Source organism: Lupinus angustifolius, chromosome LG06 (assembly GCF_001865875.1).
Source record: "Lupinus angustifolius cultivar Tanjil chromosome LG06, LupAngTanjil_v1.0, whole genome shotgun sequence".
Taxonomy (NCBI): domain Eukaryota; kingdom Viridiplantae; phylum Streptophyta; class Magnoliopsida; order Fabales; family Fabaceae; genus Lupinus; species Lupinus angustifolius.
This window is the reverse complement of record NC_032014.1, coordinates 499,454-521,159: the sequence shown is the minus strand read 5'-3', so window position 1 is coordinate 521,159 and position 21,706 is coordinate 499,454. Positions and strand designations below refer to the sequence as shown.

At 31.8% G+C, this 21,706-nt stretch overlaps 3 protein-coding genes, 1 long non-coding RNA gene and 1 other non-coding gene across 6 annotated transcripts; 4 read left to right on the top strand and 1 right to left on the bottom strand.

The window, feature by feature from the left end:
* LOC109348592 lies at positions 1,790-2,439 on the top strand. Its single transcript, XR_002107757.1, has 2 exons — positions 1,790-2,073; positions 2,133-2,439. It is a non-coding gene; the product is annotated as an uncharacterized LOC109348592 (long non-coding RNA).
* On the bottom strand, positions 2,139-7,518 carry LOC109348591 (putative E3 ubiquitin-protein ligase UBR7). Its single transcript, XM_019589082.1, has 6 exons — positions 7,382-7,518; positions 7,159-7,256; positions 4,896-5,054; positions 4,128-4,388; positions 2,775-3,434; positions 2,139-2,438 (listed from the first exon to the last, which is right to left on the bottom strand). Exons 2-6 carry the CDS (start codon positions 7,240-7,242, stop codon positions 2,349-2,351), a joined length of 1,254 nt encoding a protein of 417 aa, XP_019444627.1. The 5' UTR covers positions 7,243-7,256; positions 7,382-7,518; the 3' UTR covers positions 2,139-2,348.
* LOC109349899 (RING-H2 finger protein ATL20-like) lies at positions 12,153-14,231 on the top strand. The gene is made up of 2 exons (XM_019590950.1): positions 12,153-12,958; positions 13,640-14,231. The coding sequence occupies exons 1-2, from the start codon at positions 12,226-12,228 to the stop codon at positions 14,110-14,112; spliced, it is 1,206 nt and encodes a 401-aa protein (XP_019446495.1). The 5' UTR covers positions 12,153-12,225; the 3' UTR covers positions 14,113-14,231.
* TRNAA-CGC lies at positions 14,476-14,548 on the top strand. Its single transcript has one exon. It is a non-coding gene; the product is annotated as a tRNA-Ala (tRNA).
* On the top strand, positions 14,725-20,106 carry LOC109348590 (UDP-glucose 4-epimerase GEPI48-like). Of its 2 annotated transcripts, XM_019589080.1 has the most exons (9): positions 14,725-15,048; positions 16,396-16,445; positions 16,591-16,726; positions 17,391-17,492; positions 17,813-18,040; positions 18,402-18,480; positions 18,610-18,692; positions 19,217-19,308; positions 19,723-20,106. In XM_019589080.1, exons 1-9 carry the CDS (start codon positions 14,749-14,751, stop codon positions 19,817-19,819), a joined length of 1,167 nt encoding a protein of 388 aa, XP_019444625.1. In that variant the 5' UTR covers positions 14,725-14,748; the 3' UTR covers positions 19,820-20,106. The 2 variants fall into 2 exon arrangements, with proteins under 2 accessions (XP_019444625.1, XP_019444626.1); XM_019589081.1 differs by lacking the exon at positions 19,217-19,308.

The window sequence follows — 21,706 nt, the reverse complement described above, 5'->3', positions numbered from 1 at the left end:
CTTAATTGTATAAATTATTTGTCTAGTTGCTCTTATTGGTTTATTTCATTTATTATTAATACCGTGACATTTATTAAATAGATTAAATAAATTCAACTAATATGGTTGCAATGGGGTTGTTGCCGGTGATTTGACATTTATCATATTATTTGTGTAGAACATGAACATGTCGGGAGACTATTAAATATGAATAATTTGGCTAATTATAGTACAACTAAAAATTGGACAAAAATTGCTTATATATCCGTCACTAATCTTATGAATTTTTTTAATGTTGTTCAGTTTTTGGATGATTTCATTTCCAACCTAATAAATGCCAAATACAACTCATAAGTTGATTAACTAATTTTAATTTATACATTTTATACACGGTGCATCATTTATTTATTCGTTATTTATTATAATTAAATATGAATGATAGATGATAAAGTAATAATATGAAAAAGTTTTCTATTGTCTGTACATAGATATTTTTTCTTAAAAATCTTGTAAGATCAAAATATTATTACCCTATTGAAATGTTTTTTAATAAATACATTTTTCCTTGAAAATTATTAGCATAAATTTGTTTTTAAAACATTACTATGTTGGCAAAAAAATCCAGTTATTGGCACCCGACAAGTCTGGGATTTTTAGGTGAGATAAGTGTAGCTAGCTAGTTGAATATTTTACCACACTAAATGTACTTACTGTTCATATAGATGTATCCGATTCAAAGGGATCCTCTTCGATACTAGATAGGATTATGATATATGTGAAAAAATTCTTTCTAATAGTGGTTTCATATTAATTTTAAATAAAAAATAAATAAAGAAAGTTTAGAAATTTTCTACGTAATGATCTTTTCATTATCGGAGAGGAGTTAAACTCATCCCATTCATCCATCTGTGGCGATTAGATAAGTCCTCAAAACCTACTCTTCTTCTTGTCCCCTATCTTAAAATTAACATGTCCATCATTAAAGTTAACCTTTGTGTTCAGTTTGGAAACGGTCATAGTCCGTAGCTGAACCACCGATTTAGTTAATCACACCTCAAAATCAGGAACCAAAAAGATATACTCTTTTTTTTTCTACTCCAAACAAATATGGTTATGAAACAAACATTTCGCTTTAGTTTATTTAAGAATTACTAAACTAACGACTTGATTATTATACTAGATTAATGAATAACATCTTGCATAACGTGTATCACTTTAGAATTTGATCTTCAAAAAAATCAGGAGGATGACACGTTTTATGAGTTGTATTTGACATTTATTAGGTTGTAAATAAATCATTCACCAGTCTTAATGTAGTGGTATAAGGTCTTACTCGATCATTAAGATAATTCAAAAGTCAAGGGTTCGATTTCAACCTTTCAGGAAATAACAGTCATTGGGAAGGACAGTCACACACTTTGAACAGGATTAATGATACCCTTGATAGTATAAAAAAAATGAAATCATCCGAAAACTGAACAGCATTAAAAAAAATCAGTAAAATTTGTCATTCAACTAATAAGAAAAACAGACAGCTATTATTCAAACAGCTCAGAAATATTTTTTATAGGATTATGGAACTACCGACATGTAAAGTTAATCTAAATGACACTTTGTCAATTGAATCATTATAAGCATTCACACTATGGACAATACTTCCTGTTAGAGTTGGAGGACAATCATGTCAACAAAAACTCAATTATATTTCTGATCAAATCTAAATCATCTGAAAATATTAAACTAAACTGTAATAAATCGACAATAATTGAGTTTTTCTTTCATAAATGATTCCAAATGGAAAAGAATCTGAATCAAGTTGTTAGCTACATGTAACATCAGATGGAATAGTATATCCATGTGTTAGCTACAAGTAGCATCAATCAATTCGTCTCTCTATTATTTTAGTGAATGACACACTCGTTAAAAAAGCTACATGGGTAATGAGACATATTATTAATCTGATCCCACTTGAAATTTATCAAATAACAAAGGTATTCAAGAGTGTTAAAAAAGTGTTATCATTGGTCCTCCAATTTATTTCACCATCTAGATAACAAGGTTGCCCAATTCTGATCACTGAAAAAAGATAAATAAGTATGCATGCTTTTCGTGGGTAAAACGAACTTTAATCATGCAATTAAGCAGATAGATAGATATAAAGAGTTAAAAACCAAAAGCAGTTAAATAGGTGTAGGTGAAACCTAAGTAAACCAAAGTACAAAGTCTACATAGTAAAAAAAGTTCACAAGGAGCATTGTGATAATTTAAATATCATAAAGCATGCAGTGCTTGTGAAAATCAGATACTACAAATCCAGTCCAGACACTAAGTTTGGAGCAACACCCATAAACTGCCAGGACAACAAAAACTCACTGTAAACGGCGACGCTTTTTCTTGATGTCGTCAAAAAACTGGTGGACATCAGCCTCGGTAATTGGCTTTGAAGAATCTGCAGATTCCTGTCATGAAATATAACACATAATCAGGGAATGCAAAAATTAAACAAGGCCATGCACCTGTCTCAACTTTTCAGAAATTTTAAATGACAGTCCATTTGGTCCTTTCCGGTTTAAGGAGTATGGACACATTAGTCCTGGATCTGATATTTGAGAACTTTTAGGTCCAACTTGAGATTATCATTTTTGAGGGACCAAAATTTTTCCAAGGACCAATTTAGGCCTTTATGGTTAAAATAAAAATTATAGAACCTTTGGGTCACCTTTTTACCATTTTGAACAAGCAAAGAAACACATTAACTAAGAAGTAAGAAATATATGATTTATATTTGAACATACCAGGAAAGTACGAAGCCCATCCTTCATCTCTTCAATGCCCTTCAAAATCTCCACTTTCTCTACGTGTCCAAGCTTATTAAAAAAGTTTACCTCAGCACCCTCTGCTTCCTGCAACTTTTCTTCTCTCTTTTGCTTGGCCATCCTCTCATATTCCGCAATTGAGTCTTCCTTGTCAAGTAGAAAAGCAATCCGCTTCAGTTTGTAAAACTCCACACAATTGTTACATTTGCATAGAGTATCTCTCCAATTTTTAGAAAGGAACATTGGTTTACTATTTAAAACTGGGGAAGCAGCAACAATGTTAACACCAAGGAGACAGTTAACATGCATATTGGTGCTGCTTGTGCATTGGCTTAAATCCTTACTGCTATCACAATTTCCTCCCTGAAGCATATCCTTGCCACCAGAGATAGATTCAGAAATAATAGCTTTTGCATCATCAGTTTTAGGAGAATTATGTGAAGAAGAAGAAGAAGCATCGCCCACTGGAGGCATATCTTCCAAAACACCTTTATTCTTGCTAACTTCGACAGTAGCATCAGGCTGCTTTCCTGAAGCCCATATCACTTCAGGATATAACTTTAGAAAGAAACACACTTCAGAGCAAGCCTTACAGATGAAATCCTCATACAGAGGTTCTCCTTCATCATCTCTGGGAATCTGAGGTATAGCAACAGTATTAGAAAATCAAACTGGCAAAACATGAGGTGTGATGAATAAATACACCACAGCTCACAAATACAATTTTCCACCATACCAACTTACCTTGAAAGGAAATAGTGAAAAGTTCTGAGTTTTGCTGGGCAATGTCTATTATTATAGATACATGATTAGGAAAGGAAATATGAGGTTGAGGAAAAGGGGGACAAAAAACCATCAACATTTTCAGAACAAAATTTTCTGTTTGAAGACAGGAATCACAAATAGAGATTTAGAGTGGAAAGAACACAATCAGTGTGGGGAAATTTGTACCAATCACATCCAACTATTTTGTGAGCTCTCTCAAGCTCAAGTCTTCACTCTAACGGGGTCCAGTAAAAATTCTATTCTGAAGATGAATTGTTCGAGACAACAGAAGCACACATCTAATGGTGGTCTGAAGTCTAAACCTATTAGTTCAGCAGGACATCCAGCCTTTAAGAAATAAAACCTGTAGGGTTGCATCCCATAGACATAACTTTGCTTCCGACATAATATAGATTATTTTAAGAACGTAAAACCTGGACACTAGAAGGCCTTATATTTTTTAAATTTTGAAAACAGCATGAACATCCCATTTAAGACTAAAGTACAAAAACACAATATAAAAAGATCGAGTGATGAAAAGCAAACACCTCATTCAAAGACACCTACCTCATCAGAAGACTCAAGACCAAGATGCTCCTCATGGAACCAGTCCTCACATAGACAACACTGTATCATCTCTACTTGTTCTTCAGCATCTGGGTCTGGGTAAGGGCGACCACATGTGCAATACAAACCTTTAAAGTTATGATTGTATGAGTTCTCAATATTCTCTGCATCTTTGCCTGCGAAAAGCTTACAGTAGAATTCACCAAACTTTGAATTGCCACAATCACACCTGAAGTTCCTTTTTGTCCATAGTTCCACGATCTTGGCAATAGTGAAAATGTAGGCTATTACTATGGGTATTGGACTATATTGATCACACAAACAAAATTAAACTTGTTTTCATATTCAAGTGAATAATAATTTCCATTTTAGCAAACAAAGCTCGAGCAATTCCTCATAAGGTGTATCAACCCCGACAATCAAGGTTATGGTCCACCAGACACCAGTAAAAAAATCTGGTGTGTGTAACTCGAAAGTTAAAGAAAGGGTATGATGGTAGCGTCACTGGCATGCAATCAGGGACAAAGCACAACTTACAGATATGATATTTAGATTTTAGAGTACAAAACAAATAAATAATTGGAGGAACACAACTTGAATTCACCACATTGAGTTATAAATCACTAACTAGTAATTAAAAAATAGTGACATCAAAACGTGTATTGCTTTTTTATTTCACCATAAAAAATTATAGATCGATATAAATACTTATCCGTGTTTAGTTCTATACAACGAAATCAGAAATTGTAGTCATGAGACAAGAACTACCTCATGGCCATCATGGCAAGACAATGAGCAAGCAGTGCAAACTCCAGCATTCCCATCTGGGGTGCAGGTGAGGCAGGAAAAAATTGCCTGCCTTTTCATGTATCCTTTGCTGTAGGTACATTCCTTGCCATCATCACCCCCCAAAACTAAATCAGCTGCCTGCAAGTACAATAGATTAAAAATCAGAAAGGAAAACATTGAAGCCTTGCCCATTTCAATTCATATACAATATTCTATGTAAAATAGAACAAAACACAACAATAATAACAGTGTTTAAGTAGAATATCTGATGCATAATCACAATTGCTTATAAAGCTTGAATCTCAACAAGTAGCCTACATGCCTCTTTCCGATAAGGCAAAGTGCAAGGGTCATGGTCGATGGAAATGATGGAAGATTGCCAAAAAATCTCACAACTATGAAGTCAAAAAATCAATGAAGACAGTGCAAGGTCATGGTTGAATGAAACAGCCAGAAATTCACCAGAAAACACAGGAGGGGAGGGGAGGGCAGAGCAGGGCGAGAGGGGGTGAAACAGCTAAGTATTTTCAAAAGTGTTCACTCTAAACAGATGGGTATTAGGTTTGAGGGAAATGGCTTGTTTGCCCTCATAAATGGTGTCAGTGGATTAAAATTGGAGGTATTTTCTGAAATCTTCCCGTGTGACACCATAGCAGATGCAAACCCCCACAAGATCCGCTGTATTATAGCAGCTGTTACAGCAGCCCACTAAGAATAAACACAATGGCCAACGAATAGCATCACAGCAACACCCAAAACCACACCACTAAACCACAGTAGTGCGCTGTAGCGCGCTGGTCATAGTTACCTAATATGTGGTACTCTTCGCAACATGATCGGATACATAGTACTCTTTACCATATAAATGATATGTATTGGTTGTACACTTTACCATATATATGATATGTATTGGTAGTACACTTTGCCATACATATGATATGTATTGGGTACACCTAGTCAATACTATATTTGGGTTCGTGAAATGTTTTAATCAGTAAGCTAAACGTGTCGAATTGCCATATATTCATTGATTATTTTTTGTATTAACAGTATATATAATATTTCTTCAAAAAAATTAAAAATGTCTCTACATAAATGATAATTACTTTTCCATGGCTCCATGCATGTTAACTGATAAATTATCACTACATAAATATCTCTACATTAAAGGTACTAACTGACTTACTGTAGTAATTAGCTTCTTTCAGTATTTTTTTTAATTTAACGTTAAGTTAATGAGGATTCTTTCGAAAAATATGGAAAGAAGGCTTTAATGCTCCTCAAGATATTGTAAGTAATAACTGTTGTCTCCTCAAAATCAAAACTGGAATCATAGCTGGCACCCAGCTTCGCTTTCCAATATACTTCATCTTCTTCAACTTTGTGTTGCAGCAGCCATGAGAACCCTAGATCTTATAGTGAAATTTCTAGTCTGTTCTTTTCAAGGAATTGAAGTGTGAAATCAATACGCAAAAGAACCATGAATTGGTACACACGACCAATTCAGAGTTTTCTGGCCAATTGAGTGAATATGTTTCGTTGGTGCGGATATTGACTACCTAGATCTGTTTATTGCGATATTTCTATCTATAATGGTATAAAAAATCAAAAAGGAAATATAAAATGTTGTGATACAGCCCAACAAGGACACGCCACGTCGAGTATATTTGTAGTATTCCTTTCATAAATTTCAGGTGATTGTAAGGGCCTAACTTTCTATCAATAAAAATATATATATTAAAACCAGGAACCATTCTTCAATTATGCTACCAAAAGCCCTTTCTGTCGGATAACCTGCAGGAAGCCCTAACTCCTTTCCAACCATAATCACTAACAACAACTTGTGGTAATTGCGCTGAAATTTTGAACTAACTTCGTAAAGCAGTATAACATATAGCCGTCCAAATAATATAAACCATGTTAGACATCAGTCCTCAAATAATGAATGTCAACAATTTGGTCCCGAAGAATTTGTGTCACAAAATAAGACCATAACAGATTTTAAAAGTCGCCACATTGGCCCATCCAGGGCTTGATGGGTGACGTTTTAAATATTTTGAGGTCTTAATTTTACATTATATGGTGACATTTAAAAAAATTAAAGGGGCTTCTTTGGTGATGCAAATCTTTCAAAGACCCGCATTTTGAAAATCTCATCTTTGGGGCACTAAATTGACGGTTTACGCTATGCATATGTCATAACACAAGAGTTGGTAAATCATGGGTGTAGAAAATAACTGACCAGTTCTCGTTCCTCGACTTCATCAAGATACTCTTTGATTGTAACAACAGATGGTTCAGCTTCATCGTCAAATGAACCATCCATTTCACGCTTCGTTCCTACAATACACAAGGCAGATACATAAATTAACACTTTATTGGATCGTGTGGATTATGAAACCCTAGATTCCACGAACACAAATTCGAAATTGAAAATGGGGAAAAGAAAAGTGAAGTGATGAAACCTGATTAGTAATTATAATGTGAGTGAGAGAGAAGATGTGAACGTTGGAAGTTGGGACATTGAAGAGATATGAAAGGAGCGAAGGAGGTTAGGGTTTTATATTGGGATTGGTCTCACCATACCCACATTTTCCCGCCATTTACCCATCCTACGTGGAAATGAGATTGGATTTGATTAATTAATTGATTTTTATTTGTTTGTTAATATATAAGAAGGGTCATAGACATTTTTGGACATATACCCAATGCTTAAATGTGTTTTTTTTATTTTTATTAGCTTTGTTAAAATGATTTAATAATAAAATGATTTATTTGAATAAAGATTATATGTATGCACATAACTATTATGAATATTATTGTATGGATATCAAATGATTTAATATCAAATGTCTTATTTCTATTTTTATATGTTCAAAATAATAATAAAGAATTAGGGAGAATTATAAGAGATTGAAATGAAAGGAGACAAAGCCTAGTAAAATGGAGCAAAGGGAAATCATTTTTTGATGAAAGAGTGTGTCCTCTGTATAAATAAAATAAATTATGTTCCTTAAAAAAAACCCAGATTCGAGTCTTGTGGATGAAAAAAATGTCCGTTGGGAGAGTTAGCCCCACGTACTTGTGGATGTTACCGGCTCGGACATGATTATCTCCAGTGCGAGGATACCTGTGGGAAACCAATTTTTTTTTACAATAGTGTAACTTTTTTTGTTCTTAAATGAGTCTTGTTGATTATTCTATATTTGTTTACAATTTTCAATAACAAACAATTCAAACTAAAATCATATTTAATGGTGCAACTTTATTTCGTTTTCATCTGGACCTCACAAGCATATTCACGTTTATATTTCTCTCTCTTGTAACAATTTTTTCCATTTTTTTAACGTTGACTCACAACTTTAAGAACATTGCTTATTTAGCTTATTGTTGTGAAACAATAACAAAAACGACTCATCTCCAATGGTGAACTTGAATGGAAAATGTGTTTATTTTGCTAAGAACGGTTATTTTGTTACCATTGTGAGTGCTCTTAGTCATATACCTTATTTCATAATTCATTTCTTATTCTAACATTATGGTGATTATGCATAATCACAATCTACTAAAAAACCTACATATTTCACTATAAACATAAGTTTGAATACAATATAATGACATGTAAGTTTTTTCACCAATCATTCTTCATGACTACATGTTGATAATATTTTTCATATATAGTATCCATCATTTTAAATCCTTTCACCATTAAAGAATTTTTCAAGAAGTTAAACTAAAAATTATCACTATCATCAAAATGATAAATGAGTAAAAAGTAAATTTATGATTAAAATGATATCATGACAAATACATATTAATATAAAATGGGATTCACTTACTTCAAAAATAAGTTTTTTTCATTCTAGTTACTAATTTTAAGAAAATTTAATGATTTATATCTACTCATTAATTCAAACCATTATATTTCTCTAAAAATGATGGTCAAGACTTCAGATGATGAATAGAGTTAAAAAACTTACTCTTAAAGTAACTAAATTCACTATCATTAATAAAATAGAATTTAATAAATGAATACCAACTATAATTTTTTTTAAAGTGTCTCATGCTTAATCACGGCTATTAATTTGATATTTGCATACGTTAAATATATATTTTTCATGTACCTTTTTCTGGTACATACATATATCGTGGTTCATTTTGATTGATTTTTTGGCAAAAAATTATCCGATTCAAACACATAATTAACATGTAGTCTGGTGAAGTCTAGACGGTTTATATTAGGATGTCTGATCTAGTCCAAATACAATATACAATTTTGGTTCAGTTTGGATGGGTTTTGTTATAAAAAATTAAAATTGCACGTACACTTAAAAATCATAAATTTTATTAAATATTAATCACACAATAGCAAAAATAGTGTTCAACTAGAAGTAAACAACATCAAAAAAACAAAAACAAAAAATAGCAAATCCACCAAGTAAACAACATCAATAGTAATAGTTGAAGTAGTAGCAACAAAGCAAGATAAGACTTAAACAATTTAGACAATAAGAAAAATTTAGGAGTTAGACATAGGATTAAGTGTGGAAGATACTTACAAGGGATATACACTTAAAGAATTTTGGTCTGATTTGGATCCAAGAGGTGGACCGAAAATCGGACCGGACCGATCGGTCTTTAATAAAAAAATCCAATATAATTGAAACACTTTTTATTTTTGTGATTTCAATCTATTTTGGATAGATTTTTTGTTTTATCTTTGCACTCATCTTGATTTGAACATCCCTACATATATATCAAATTTAAAATATAAAATACATTAGATTATCATATTCATATATTTTGGTCTCCAACCATTGATGTAGATAAAAAACCACACATGAAACAAACATATATATGGGTTACAGCAATGTTTGGTACTTAACTCTTAAGTATCATGATGCAGCTTATACTATTTTCAAACTTGACCATTTATTACAAATGATTTTTTCATTTGTAGGACAAACATTTTTTTTTAAGGAAAAGAAAGTACAACTTTGAGAATTTCAATAGTTAAGTTACACTGCTAGAAGGATCTAACTTGACCTTAAAAGTATAATAGCGGTTATTATTCAATTTGGGTTATCCATGGAGTTTAGGTTTTTCATTAGAGAATAAAGTATCTCCTTATATTAAGAAAAATTTATTTCACCTGGTCACTAAAAGTTTGACAAATATATTGTTATGTTTAATTTTAAAAATATTTTTATTGAAAATGATAAAATATAACATATGTCATGATTTTAGTAGCCGAAGAAGATAATTTATCTCGTTATACGAAAATATATTTTATTCTCTTTTTATTATGTATACAGTAGGTCCACGTTTTCTTTCATGATACACAAAATACTAATAATTTAAAGATTTATACGTAATCAGTACATTTAACTGATAAATGATACAATACCAATTTTGGGAAATTTTCATAACTAGAACATTATTATATGGACCAACTAAAAACAAACATATATATGACACCAAATATTGACCTAAAACCTTAAAATATTAAATTTATGAATTCATACATTTATATGTTCTTTAATCCGCCTACTTTTATATGTTCTTTGTCTGCTTGCGTGGTTGTTGGTTTGTCCTTATCATTAATATAAGACGTTGCATTGACTTCTCATGAGAAAGACTTTCAACACAATAATTCCACATGAATAAGTTGACTGTTTGTCGCTTCAATACTCGGTTGAGTTATTGAACAATCGGCTCTAATACAAAGAAAAACAATGCCATTCATCTGTCCTCAAAAACTTTAGAACATTATAATACTTTTATATTTGATATTTGTTGCATATTTTGATTATATAAAATTTTATATCACTTAATCATTATTATTATACTTGAATTAGTTATGAATTGGATCAATTATTGATTTAATAATGAAATTAGTAACACACTAATTAGACCAGTTAAATTGGCATACCTTAAAAAAATTATTAAAGTTTTGTAATACTACCTAACATTATTTAATAATTTTATATTCCAATTTTATAATTATTGTTATTACACATATACTAATCAAACAACAACAACAAAGTTTTATGATAATATAATGTTACAAAATAAATTAAAAATATTGTTAAATAACATATTTTTTACAATTTGACTACCACAAACCTTAATTATATCAATTTGGTTTTTTTACAATTATAAGCTAAAATGACAAAAATAATTCTAACAGTGACAAACATAAACACAAATAAGTTAAAATTACGAGATTATTTTTCCTCACAAGACGTGTGATGTTATTTTTATAAATGATTAATTAACCCAACGATATTAGTTAGATAGACCGAGTTACTAGTTTTATGCGTAAAATAGCCAAATCAAACTATTCATACCAATTTTGGTTCATAGCCTATCGAATGAACAACTCAACTAAGTTGAGTGTCTATTCTAAATTAGATCAATCAATCCAATTAATTTCAATAACGCTACATTTATTGCTACTTACTCTTCTGAAGTCAGATCCTACATCCATTATTGGATACAACTTGTTCAAAGATCTTCACTCATGAGTTATATCATTATTCTATAGACTAACTGAAATAAACATATAACTTGGTATGAAACGATATCTTAACCCAAAACCATAAAATAGTAGGTTGATAAGTCTATCCACTTACATTCTTTTTAAGTTCACCCACTTCTAACACTGTGTGATTCTTCTTTTATTCACTGTTGAATACCCAATAAATAGTGCATACATTTTTTCCCTACTTTTAAACCTTGTTTTGTGTATGATTGGCTTGCATTTTTCTTCCACGGGAGAAGGAGGATACGGGTCAACTACGGCAAGCAAGTAGAATTCAATAGTGCATATATTTCTTTCTGAGTATCAACCCATATAAACAACTCTTACTTACTTTCAATATATATTTTTTCTTATAATTTTATATGATTAATAAGTGTCTTAATTATATATTTATTTATTGAATTGAGAACGTTGAATAGCGTGTTTGGTGAAAGTGTTTAGTCAATTCCTGGTCAGGACCGCAAGCATTTGTGTTAATTTCATTCAATAAATATCTATTGACGGATTGAGATCAATTGTTCTCAACGGTGTCTCATTCTTTGTATATCAACAAGTAAATAAAAGAATTTTTAAAAAATAAAAACTAATAAAAAATAATACTTTAAGTAGCTTGGGACAAAAAGTAAGACACTGATTGAGATAAATGATCTCTATGCGACCCTACTGTTGATTGATGAGAAAGAAATTAAAGGCTACTTGTAGTGGATTTCAAGAACTGAAAAACAAGTCCTCCTCATCTCACATTTCTCATCTCAAAATTAATCAATGGTTTCCTTAACCCACTCATGTTTATTTTTCATCATTCTTTTCCATCTTCACATCATCACAAAAGGAGAGATTTGTGAAATCATGTCATGTGGAGAAATTGATATTCAATTTCCTTTCAGTTTAAAAGGGGCCAATTACAAAGGTGGTCGTTGTAACTACCCAGACCCAAGTTTCCAACTTTCATGCGACAACCTTAGCCGTACGATTCTGACACTCCCACATTCTGGGAATTTGTTAGTTAAAAAGATCAATTACGAGGAACAAATTATTCAAGTCAACGACCCAAATGAATGTCTCCCAAAACGTTTCTTACAAAACTTAACCTTTTCCATTTCCATTCCTTTCATCTTTGATGTCACTGTTTATGATTTCTATAACCTTGTTTTCGTAAAGTGCCCTTCCAATATAACTGACTCAATTTCACTTCCTTCAATTTCTTGTCTTCAAGAAACAAACTCTTCTTTTTTATATTATTCATTTTTTCGAAGTTATGTGAATGTGTCAGATTCATCATCGCTATTCTATGGGTGTGAGGTGATTTCTGCTAGTGTTGTTGTTCCCTTTCCAAATATGCTGACGTGGCCAATATGGCCAAATCTGAACAGTGATATTGAGTTGATATGGGACAGACCCATTTGTGGGGATTGTGCTGCTCGTTCTCAACTTTGTGGCTTTGTGGATGCTTCAACTTCTCAAGTTGGATGCATCTCTGACCCTAACCATACTACAGGTATGCCCCACCCTTCTTTTATTCTTTTTCGGCAATCTTTATCGTGATTTTCTTTATTAATGGAGACACAAATAATTGTTTTTACTCATACAAAAATATGATTTTATGATAAATAAGAGGATGAAAGTATTATGCCATGTTGCCTTTGTATATTATTGTGTGACACTTGCCTTTAACAAAATCATATGTACTTTCTTTAACAATTTTCCCATAAAAACAAATTAGTATCTAAAGATTGTAAATATATTAGTCACTTGTGTAAGGCCATTGTGGTTCCCCAATGTCGAGGATTCGATTTTTATGAACGACACTCGTTAGCAGAGACAACTATGAACATCAAAAGGAATTATTTTCTTACAAAAAAAAGTGACGAATAGTAAAAAAATCTAACAATTGTGAATATAAATCAGTATAGTCTCTGTTAGTAATCATCAAAATAGTAGAAATAACTAGTTTGACCCTTGTTTAATATTTTTGGGATTAGTTTAGATAATTTCACTGAATAAATTAGTATGAGTAAAAATTTTGGAAGGACCGAAATAGTTCTTTACTCTTGATAAAGAAGTGGTAAAACTCTTGCAAGTGCTTATCAGATATTGTGTATTTTCCTTATTAAAAGACCAAGATATTTTTACAAATGGTAATTCTTCCACAGTTATTTATGCAATACACAACATGCAGGTCTTTCAAGAAGTCTCAAATATGGTTTAAGTATTGGAGTGGGAATACCTGCACTTTTATGCATAATCGGGCTTTCTTGCTTTATTTGCAAGAAGTTCAAGATTCATCACAGGCCCAACACAGAGCTACCCAATAATATCTCTGTTTTCACTCTTCAGCTTCAACCTAGTAATTTATTGGCGGGCCTTGATGGGCCTGAGATTGAGAAGTTTCCAAAGACTCTTATTGGTGAAAGTGGGCGATTACCCAAGCCCAGTAATAATATGTGTCCAATATGCTTATCTGAATATGAGCCCAAGGAAATGTTAAGGACAATACCTGAATGCAACCATTATTTTCATGCACTATGTATAGATGAGTGGCTTAAGATGAATGCTACATGTCCCTTGTGTAGGAATTCACCAGATGCAGCATCCTCTAATGTTGCCTCCATAGATGATCCAAGTCCAAATCACACACTTCATACAGCTTAGAGAACTATTTTCATTATTTTGGTGTCTGTATTATACAGTTTTCTTGCTTACAAATATAATAAGGATTTTATTTTATCGTTCCAATAAAATAGATTTTATTTTATATTGTAAATTGAGTAAGAGTGATGTTATTAATATTGTGTTGTAAAAAATCAATGAATTGAACCATAAACGTATATGATATAACTATTCAATCCTCACACATTAATACTAATGAGACTGTTCGTTTTATATATTTTATATAATTTACATTTTTTTAAATACCTTTGTAAAATGCCTCTTTTGCTTGTTAAATAGGGAAGAGTAAAACACAAAGAAAATCATAAGTATCATAATTTATGTCATATTAATAAAACATCAATTGGGGGTGTAGCTCATATGGTAGAGCGCTCGCTTCGCATGCGAGAGGCACGGGGTTCGATTCCCCGCACCTCCATTTTTCATTTTTTTGTATAAAAACTAGTGATTTTGAAATTGTTCGATTTTGATGCAGTTCTACAGCCGATAAATTTGACTGCGTTTTATATGAATCATAATAAACTTTACAATACAAAGTAAGAAGAAATTTCCTTACAACTAATATATTCTGATATACACGTGGCTGATCTGTTTCTCACTTTAGGAACTTTCTTCAACATGTTCTCTGCCATTACCATTAACTTTACTACTAATACTTCCTCTTATTATATTAATTCACCGCTTTCAAATCCATCATCACTATCAAATTCAATTTCATCTCAAAACGGTTTCATGATTAACAAAACTGTTCTGGTTACCGGTGGAGCCGGTTACATCGGTACTCACACCGTTCTTCACCTTTTGCTCGCTGGTTTCAAAACAGTTGTTATCGATAACCTTCACAATTCTTCTCAAATTGCCATCCTCAGAGTCAAAAAACTCGCTGGAGATTTCGGGAATAACCTTTCCTTTCATAAGGTACTCTAATTTTTATATTCTGCTGTACCATAAAGTGTGTCACTCTATGTGACATCGCTTGTGATTGGTTGTAAAAGATAAAAAGTAATGATTAAGTATTTTTCTGAACAATCGTAAATAATAACACATTGACACTTTTATGAGACAACAGATGTTCACTTCAATTATAGTTTGTTAGATGTTTTAGAATTTGTCAACTTTTTCATTTTTCTTATGCTTTTTTATTGGTGATTTGGGTTTATCAATTTGTACTTGCTTTTTTATATTCTGAGTTTTTATTTGTATTATTGTAATTGCGGTGGGTCCATAAGGCTTTGTCCTTTTTCCCTGTTGATAATTCAGGTGTGTTCTAGAGTAATTGTATTAGTGCTCTGTCCACATCAAATTCATATGAAAAGTTCATCATGTACCTTTTTTATTCGATGTATATTGGAGAATCGCTGGTTTATGTTGTTGTTAGATCCTATCTTGTTATAGTGGTTGTTTGTTAGACTTTTAAAACTTTTACCAGCCTTTAATGGTTCATAAGAATCGTTAACTTAGGACGACTTTAACATTATGACATTTACATGTGATAAAAGAATAGAGTGGTTCCATTTGTATTTCTCTTTATGTGCTTTCCGGTTGTTTTTGTTCTCACCTCTCTGACTTTCCTTCATGCTTCCTTGATGATTAGAAACTCATTTTCCTTTATTCTATATATGGCACTACACTTTCTTTACTCAACCCACTAGTGCTTCTATAATTTTCTCTTTATATTTCTATTCATGAGATAGCAAAGAATGGAATGCTTTTACGATGCATGGGTGTCTCTGTTTATAGAAGGGTTTAGGAGAAGTTATTGGAGAAAATAACTCCTTCACTTTTAAAGAAAGGGAGTTAAGAACACCTCCACTGGTTTAATCCATCCATTGCCAATGATCATTACATTACACACTTTGATTGAAACTAGTAACTTCCAATAACATCGACCACTAATTAGAATTAATGTCTTATTTGATTTACACTTTTGAATACTACTCTAAACCTAATTTGCTGACATCATCTGTTCTGGTAACTCTATCAATACACCATTTGCCAATAAAACCTTACACCTTTTGATTCCTTGCCAAAATCATTCTATATAAAATTTAGTTATCATTGCTGGTTTTGTTTGGCTAATTTAGAATTTAACGCTCTTACGTTATTTGCATATATTCTAACAGTGGTTTGTAAACAAAGTAAATATAGATGCCAATAACTTCAATTACATATTTAATATTTCGTTGCCTAAGTGCGTCAAGCATAGTTACAAGTAGTTTATTATGGTGATGGCCAACCCTTTTCATTATATTTTGCCTAATGCAGGCAGACCTACGGGACAGAGATGCACTTGAGCAAATTTTTGTTTCTACAAAGTAAGGATTATGATGCAAGTTTCTGTAACAATAATGATTAAAATGTTTGCCCCTTTGTATTGGTGTTTCTGCATTATATTCTCTTTTTGCTGTACTTGATCATTGATCTTACAAATGTTTCTGAGCCCTTCATCCTGTCTTGTAGGTTTGATGCTGTCATACATTTTGCTGGATTGAAAGCAGTGGGTGAAAGTGTGCAGAAGCCATTGCTCTACTACAACAACAACTTGAGTGGGGCAATCACTCTCTTGGAAGTGATGGCTGCCCATGGATGCAAGAAGGTAAGTTCCATTTTGTTTCTTGGTTTGAAATGATAGACTTTACCTGTGTCAAAGGAATATTAATTGGTGTCAGAATTATATGGCACTTCAATGCCTTTTACTTGTTCTTGTTTATAGGATTTTTTCTCATTGCTAGGAATACAACTTGCCTGACCAATTATGTGCCTAAATATTTGTTGAGTATTTATTTGAATTTAACAGCTCTGAAGGGATATTTTTTACTAACATTGTTTCTTGAGACTCCAGCTTGTTGCTTTTGCTGCTGAGACTTCTTTCACTTTTCTAGGATGCTCATGCTAGTGATGATTGCTTGAATTTTTTGAGAAGTAATGTCTATGATATTAAATGTTTTTGCTTCATGTCATCTGTGTATATTTTTCTGTTTTACTGCACCGTAATGCTACCTTCATATTGTCCACACTAAGTAAAGGTAAGAAAGATGTTTATTTATTTTTGAGATAGGAAGGAGAGCCATCTTGTTTAATGCCATTATGAAGCCTTGTGGTCCTTAATGGGTTACTGTTTTAGCGAAAAGTATTAAACCCTTAGGTTACCATTTTTTATTGAGATTGAAGCATCTTGTGAGATTGGTTATGTACTATACTGCATTGATGTCACGTTATGCTTATTTCATTGATTTTTGTATTTATTTTAATGATTGCAGCTTGTGTTCTCATCTTCAGCCACTGTATATGGTTGGCCAAAGGAGGTTCCATGTACAGAAGAGTTCCCTCTGTCAGCAGCGAATCCATATGGACGAACTAAGGTATGGCAGGAAACTATTAAGGGTAGTTGTTTTTGTGGGATGGTGGAATGGAGGATGATGGCTGCTGAAGAGCTATTGGTTTTTAAATGACTTTTCTGTCGTTGTTAACTACACTTGGTGCCATGTATAAAATGTCTATTATAATTTGGTAAAAAAAGCCAACCGGTGCACAATACTTCCACCTGATGAGATTCCTTGTATTTTTCCTATCTTAATTCTTTCCCCTTTTATAGTAATAAAAATTAAACTCTGGGGTATCGGTAATGTTAATGCTTGTATTGGAATCTTTCAATGATATCTGATGAGAGGTTTTCTTTCAGCTTATAATCGAAGAAATTTGCCGTGATGTCTGCAGTGCAGAGCCAGATTGGAAAATAATCTTGTTGAGATTCTTCAACCCAGTAGGTGCACATCCTAGTGGTTATATTGGGGAGGATCCTCAAGGAATTCCAAACAATCTCATGCCATTTGTTCAGCAAGTAGCAGTTGGAAGACGACCTGCACTGACTGTTTTCGGAAATGATTATAATACAATCGACGGCACTGGGGTATGTTTTTACTGGTTTCAACTAACTGAATTTTTTCCTTAAAAAAATTGTACCACTTTTTAGCAAAGTCCATACTACCGATAGTTTCCATTGGTTAGGAATATTTTGATTCTTTACAAGTTAAGATTCCGGTAATGACTTCTTAAGTTACCTTAATTACAGTTAGGCCTTTTATGTGCACATTGTCTCCTCATCATACTATTTGACTTCCCGGACTTAGTTTCTGCTTAAGTAAACCACTTTCCTTAATTGGATGGCTTCTGTTGGGTCATTGGGTTCACGTGTTCATTTTTTATTTTGGAATTTATACTTTTAGTTTTTGTCCATGGATCTTACTGGATGGTTCTTGTCTTTTTCTCAGGTTCGCGATTACATACATGTTGTTGATTTAGCAGATGGCCACGTTGCTGCATTGCTTAAATTAGATGAATCTAATATAGGTATTGTCAATAGTTGTTATTATATTCTGAAAGCTTGCTCTTTGTTAATTTTGTTACATCATGAGGCACTGCAAAATTGGTATTGTTGTGGTAAATTTTGTCTTCAATTTTCATGGTTTGCAAATACAGGTTGTGAGGTTTATAACTTGGGAACAGGAAAGGGAACATCAGTTTTGGAGATGGTTAGAGCTTTTGAACAAGCCTCTGGAAAGGTAATAGATTAATGTTTCTATTCTTGTTCTTGCATTTGTCACCATAATCTGATATGTCAACTTCGAAGCCATTTTGTAAAGCATCTTATTGCTCACATGTTTTTAAAATAAATAAAAAACACGGGGAAGGGATTTTTTGAATTTTGCTGAGAATGTAGACTCAGTGTAGTTATGTCATACGTGGCGTGCCCTTCTTAATCTAATCATTTTTCAGTTTGGTGTTTGCAATTTTGCATTTTTCGGGTGAAAAATTATCTACAGATTAGAAAAAATAACAGGCTTAATTGGTTGCTCTAACTTTGCTTGAAGATATAGGGAAGTTGTCATCTTGATTACTTGTTTTCTGTATGGAGTGTTATAAAGACATGGGAAGTGAGTGACAAAATGTTCTGAAAAACAAATACTTGCTCTGAGATTCTTTCTACCACACTCATCTTTAGATTTCAAGTTTCAATATCAGTTTTAGTTAGTTTATATTCTTCAGTACATGAATAAATAACCTGAATGACTATTTAATTGTCCAGAAAATTCCACTTGTGATTGCTGGCCGGAGACCTGGTGATGCTGAAATTGTATATGCATCAATAGAGAAAGCAGGAAGAGAACTTAAGTGGAAGTAAGTGTTAATTTGCTTTCAGATAAATAGGTTCATAGCATTTAATTGATAAATCTATCTTTTCAAATTTGCAATCATTATATTAGGAAGTATTTTCATTGCTGCGGTTTTGGTGTTTTGCTGAATTTTTTCCCCTTGATTTGGTTGTAACAAAATGCTGTAACATACATCTATCTTTTCAAACTTTGCAATTATTATATTAGGAAGTGTTTTCATTTATGCCGTTTTGTTGTCAGTAAATCATTTACCATTGATTTGTTAACCATTGGCTCTCAAACAAAAGTAAAAGTAATGAAAATCAATGGTGAATGATATGCTGACAAACTTCATATTGTGGGTGCATAAATTTTAAACTTTTGGATGAATCCTTTTTTTCCTTTTTTTTTTCTTCTGACAAATTTATATTGTGTGCAGGGCAAAATATGGCATTGATGAAATGTGCCGTGATCAATGGAATTGGGCCAGCAAAAACCCTCATGGCTATGGATCTCAGGAGGATTCTACGGATTAACGTTAAATATACTGTGTACTATATAAGTTCCCTTTTGGGTTCTTCTTTGAATTTAGTTACATGATTTATTATAGTTACAAAGAACTTGTGTTATCATGAATTATTATAGTTACATGGTAGATAAGTAGAGAGTGGTTTACTTTGCTGTAATTTAAAAGGTTCCTTAGGTTCTGCCTCCACAGGTTATTGGTTTATTTGTTATTAGATGAGGATTCTGTCATATTTGTAAATCTTTATTTAAAGTGTGACTAACATATAATCTTTTATCATTATCCATAATAAAGTTCCAGAAATAGACAGTGTTGTATGAAACTCCTCTGTTTCTTTGGGTACACATCTGCTGTCACATAATGAGTGAGGCTAACTCTCCCAACGTGTATTTTTTCCATCTACAAGACTCGAAACCCGGTCCTTGCTTAAGGGGAATACCACTTAAACCAATGTCCGTTGGTATATTAAACACAATATAGTTGGAGATAAGTGTATTTATGTTTTTGTGTTATTATTTATGATTAAAATTTAAATATAATTAAAATTTTAATATATTATCAATATTTTATTGTTAGTCTTTCCCTAACTACACATCAACATAAGTTTTTATCCTACATTTGTTACTTTAAGTGCAAGGTTTTATTTGTTTTCTTTCATTTCTTTATTATTATATTTTGTTTTTTTAGGTTTAAACTTTTTAGACAATTATAATATTAATAATATAAGACACATAAATTTGTATTACTATATAAGAAAGAACATATTGGGTAAGATATTGATCTAGTGATGTAAGACTATACTAAATCTCTAGAATAATTAAAAGACTACGATTCAATTCCTGAGAGTTGGGAGGTGTAGTTATACACTGCAAGAGATTAAATCCTTAGATATTAAGTGGAAATATACTATTTCATAGTACAAAAAACATAAGACAACGTGAATAAGGGACAATTATGAAATTAAGCAAATGTAATTTTGCAATTTTCTATATCCAAATCAAAATTATGAAAACATGAATGAAGGAGTGAAAGCATCAGTGGTTTGAAAATATGAATATTGATGAAGAGTGAAAGGATTAGTGTTTTCAAGCTTGATTCAAACGTTATAATCATGTATGTATGTTATAGGTTTTCGGAGAACAATTTTGTGTGTACTCAAATTGTTGAATATTCCCGTTGAATATTAGAAAAAATGGATTCCCACAATATGAATAATTTATGTTCCAAGTAAAGAATAATTTTTGGAATTATATTTTTTATTTGATTTTGCATTAAAAAATGGTTTTATAATATAGATGACACAAAACACAATCAAATCAAAGATAACTTACTCTTTTTAAGAAGGAAATTTTGTTTGTAAGAATTCATGACGTGTAAAAATTGCATACTCAATCCCCAAATAATAGAAATGAAGGTTAATAATTCATAAAGTATATTAATAGATAATAATAAAATAATATAAAAATAATTTGTTTACTATTAAATAATTGTCTCATTGGTAAAAAATCCCTTTTAATAATAAATAATGATCTTCAATTAATTAATATAAATATTTTCAAATTTTAATAAATTACATTAAGAATAAAAGAATGGGCGTGACAAAGCGCTTATTTTCATCAAAATCATACTTTCCTAAAGACACTTCTTTTTAAATAGTTTTTGTTAAAAATGATAACTTATCCCTTAAGTTAATTAATACACACTCAGCTAAGTAAATATTTTCTACCTAAAGACAATATAGTGTTTATTTTCCTACTGAACTTAAGGATAAATAAAAGAAAGACAACTCTTATAGTTTTTTCCTTTTGCAAATAAATAACTAATTAAAGAAATAAACGAGTTTAAGATATGCGTATGACGCAATTTACAATTCATCTCAATAAGAACAGATGCATTA

Bases quoted from the DNA above. Each gene is read 5' to 3' on its own strand.
- LOC109348591 (XM_019589082.1), bottom strand. From the start codon at position 7,242: ATGGATGGTTCATTTGACGATGAAGCTGAACCATCTGTTGTTACAATC. The intron at 3,435-4,127 runs GTAGGTGTCTTT...GCTATACCTCAG, and splicing joins GTCTTGAGTCTTCTGATGAG to ATTCCCAGAGATGATGAAGG. The intron at 2,439-2,774 runs GTATGTTCAAAT...ATTTCATGACAG, and splicing joins ATGGGCTTCGTACTTTCCTG to GAATCTGCAGATTCTTCAAA.
- LOC109349899 (XM_019590950.1), top strand. From the start codon at position 12,226: ATGGTTTCCTTAACCCACTCATGTTTATTTTTCATCATTCTTTTCCAT. The intron at 12,959-13,639 runs GTATGCCCCACC...CACAACATGCAG, and splicing joins TGACCCTAACCATACTACAG to GTCTTTCAAGAAGTCTCAAA.
- LOC109348590 (XM_019589080.1), top strand. From the start codon at position 14,749: ATGTTCTCTGCCATTACCATTAACTTTACTACTAATACTTCCTCTTAT. The intron at 16,446-16,590 runs GTAAGGATTATG...CCTGTCTTGTAG, and splicing joins CAAATTTTTGTTTCTACAAA to GTTTGATGCTGTCATACATT. The intron at 18,693-19,216 runs GTAATAGATTAA...TTAATTGTCCAG, and splicing joins TTGAACAAGCCTCTGGAAAG to AAAATTCCACTTGTGATTGC.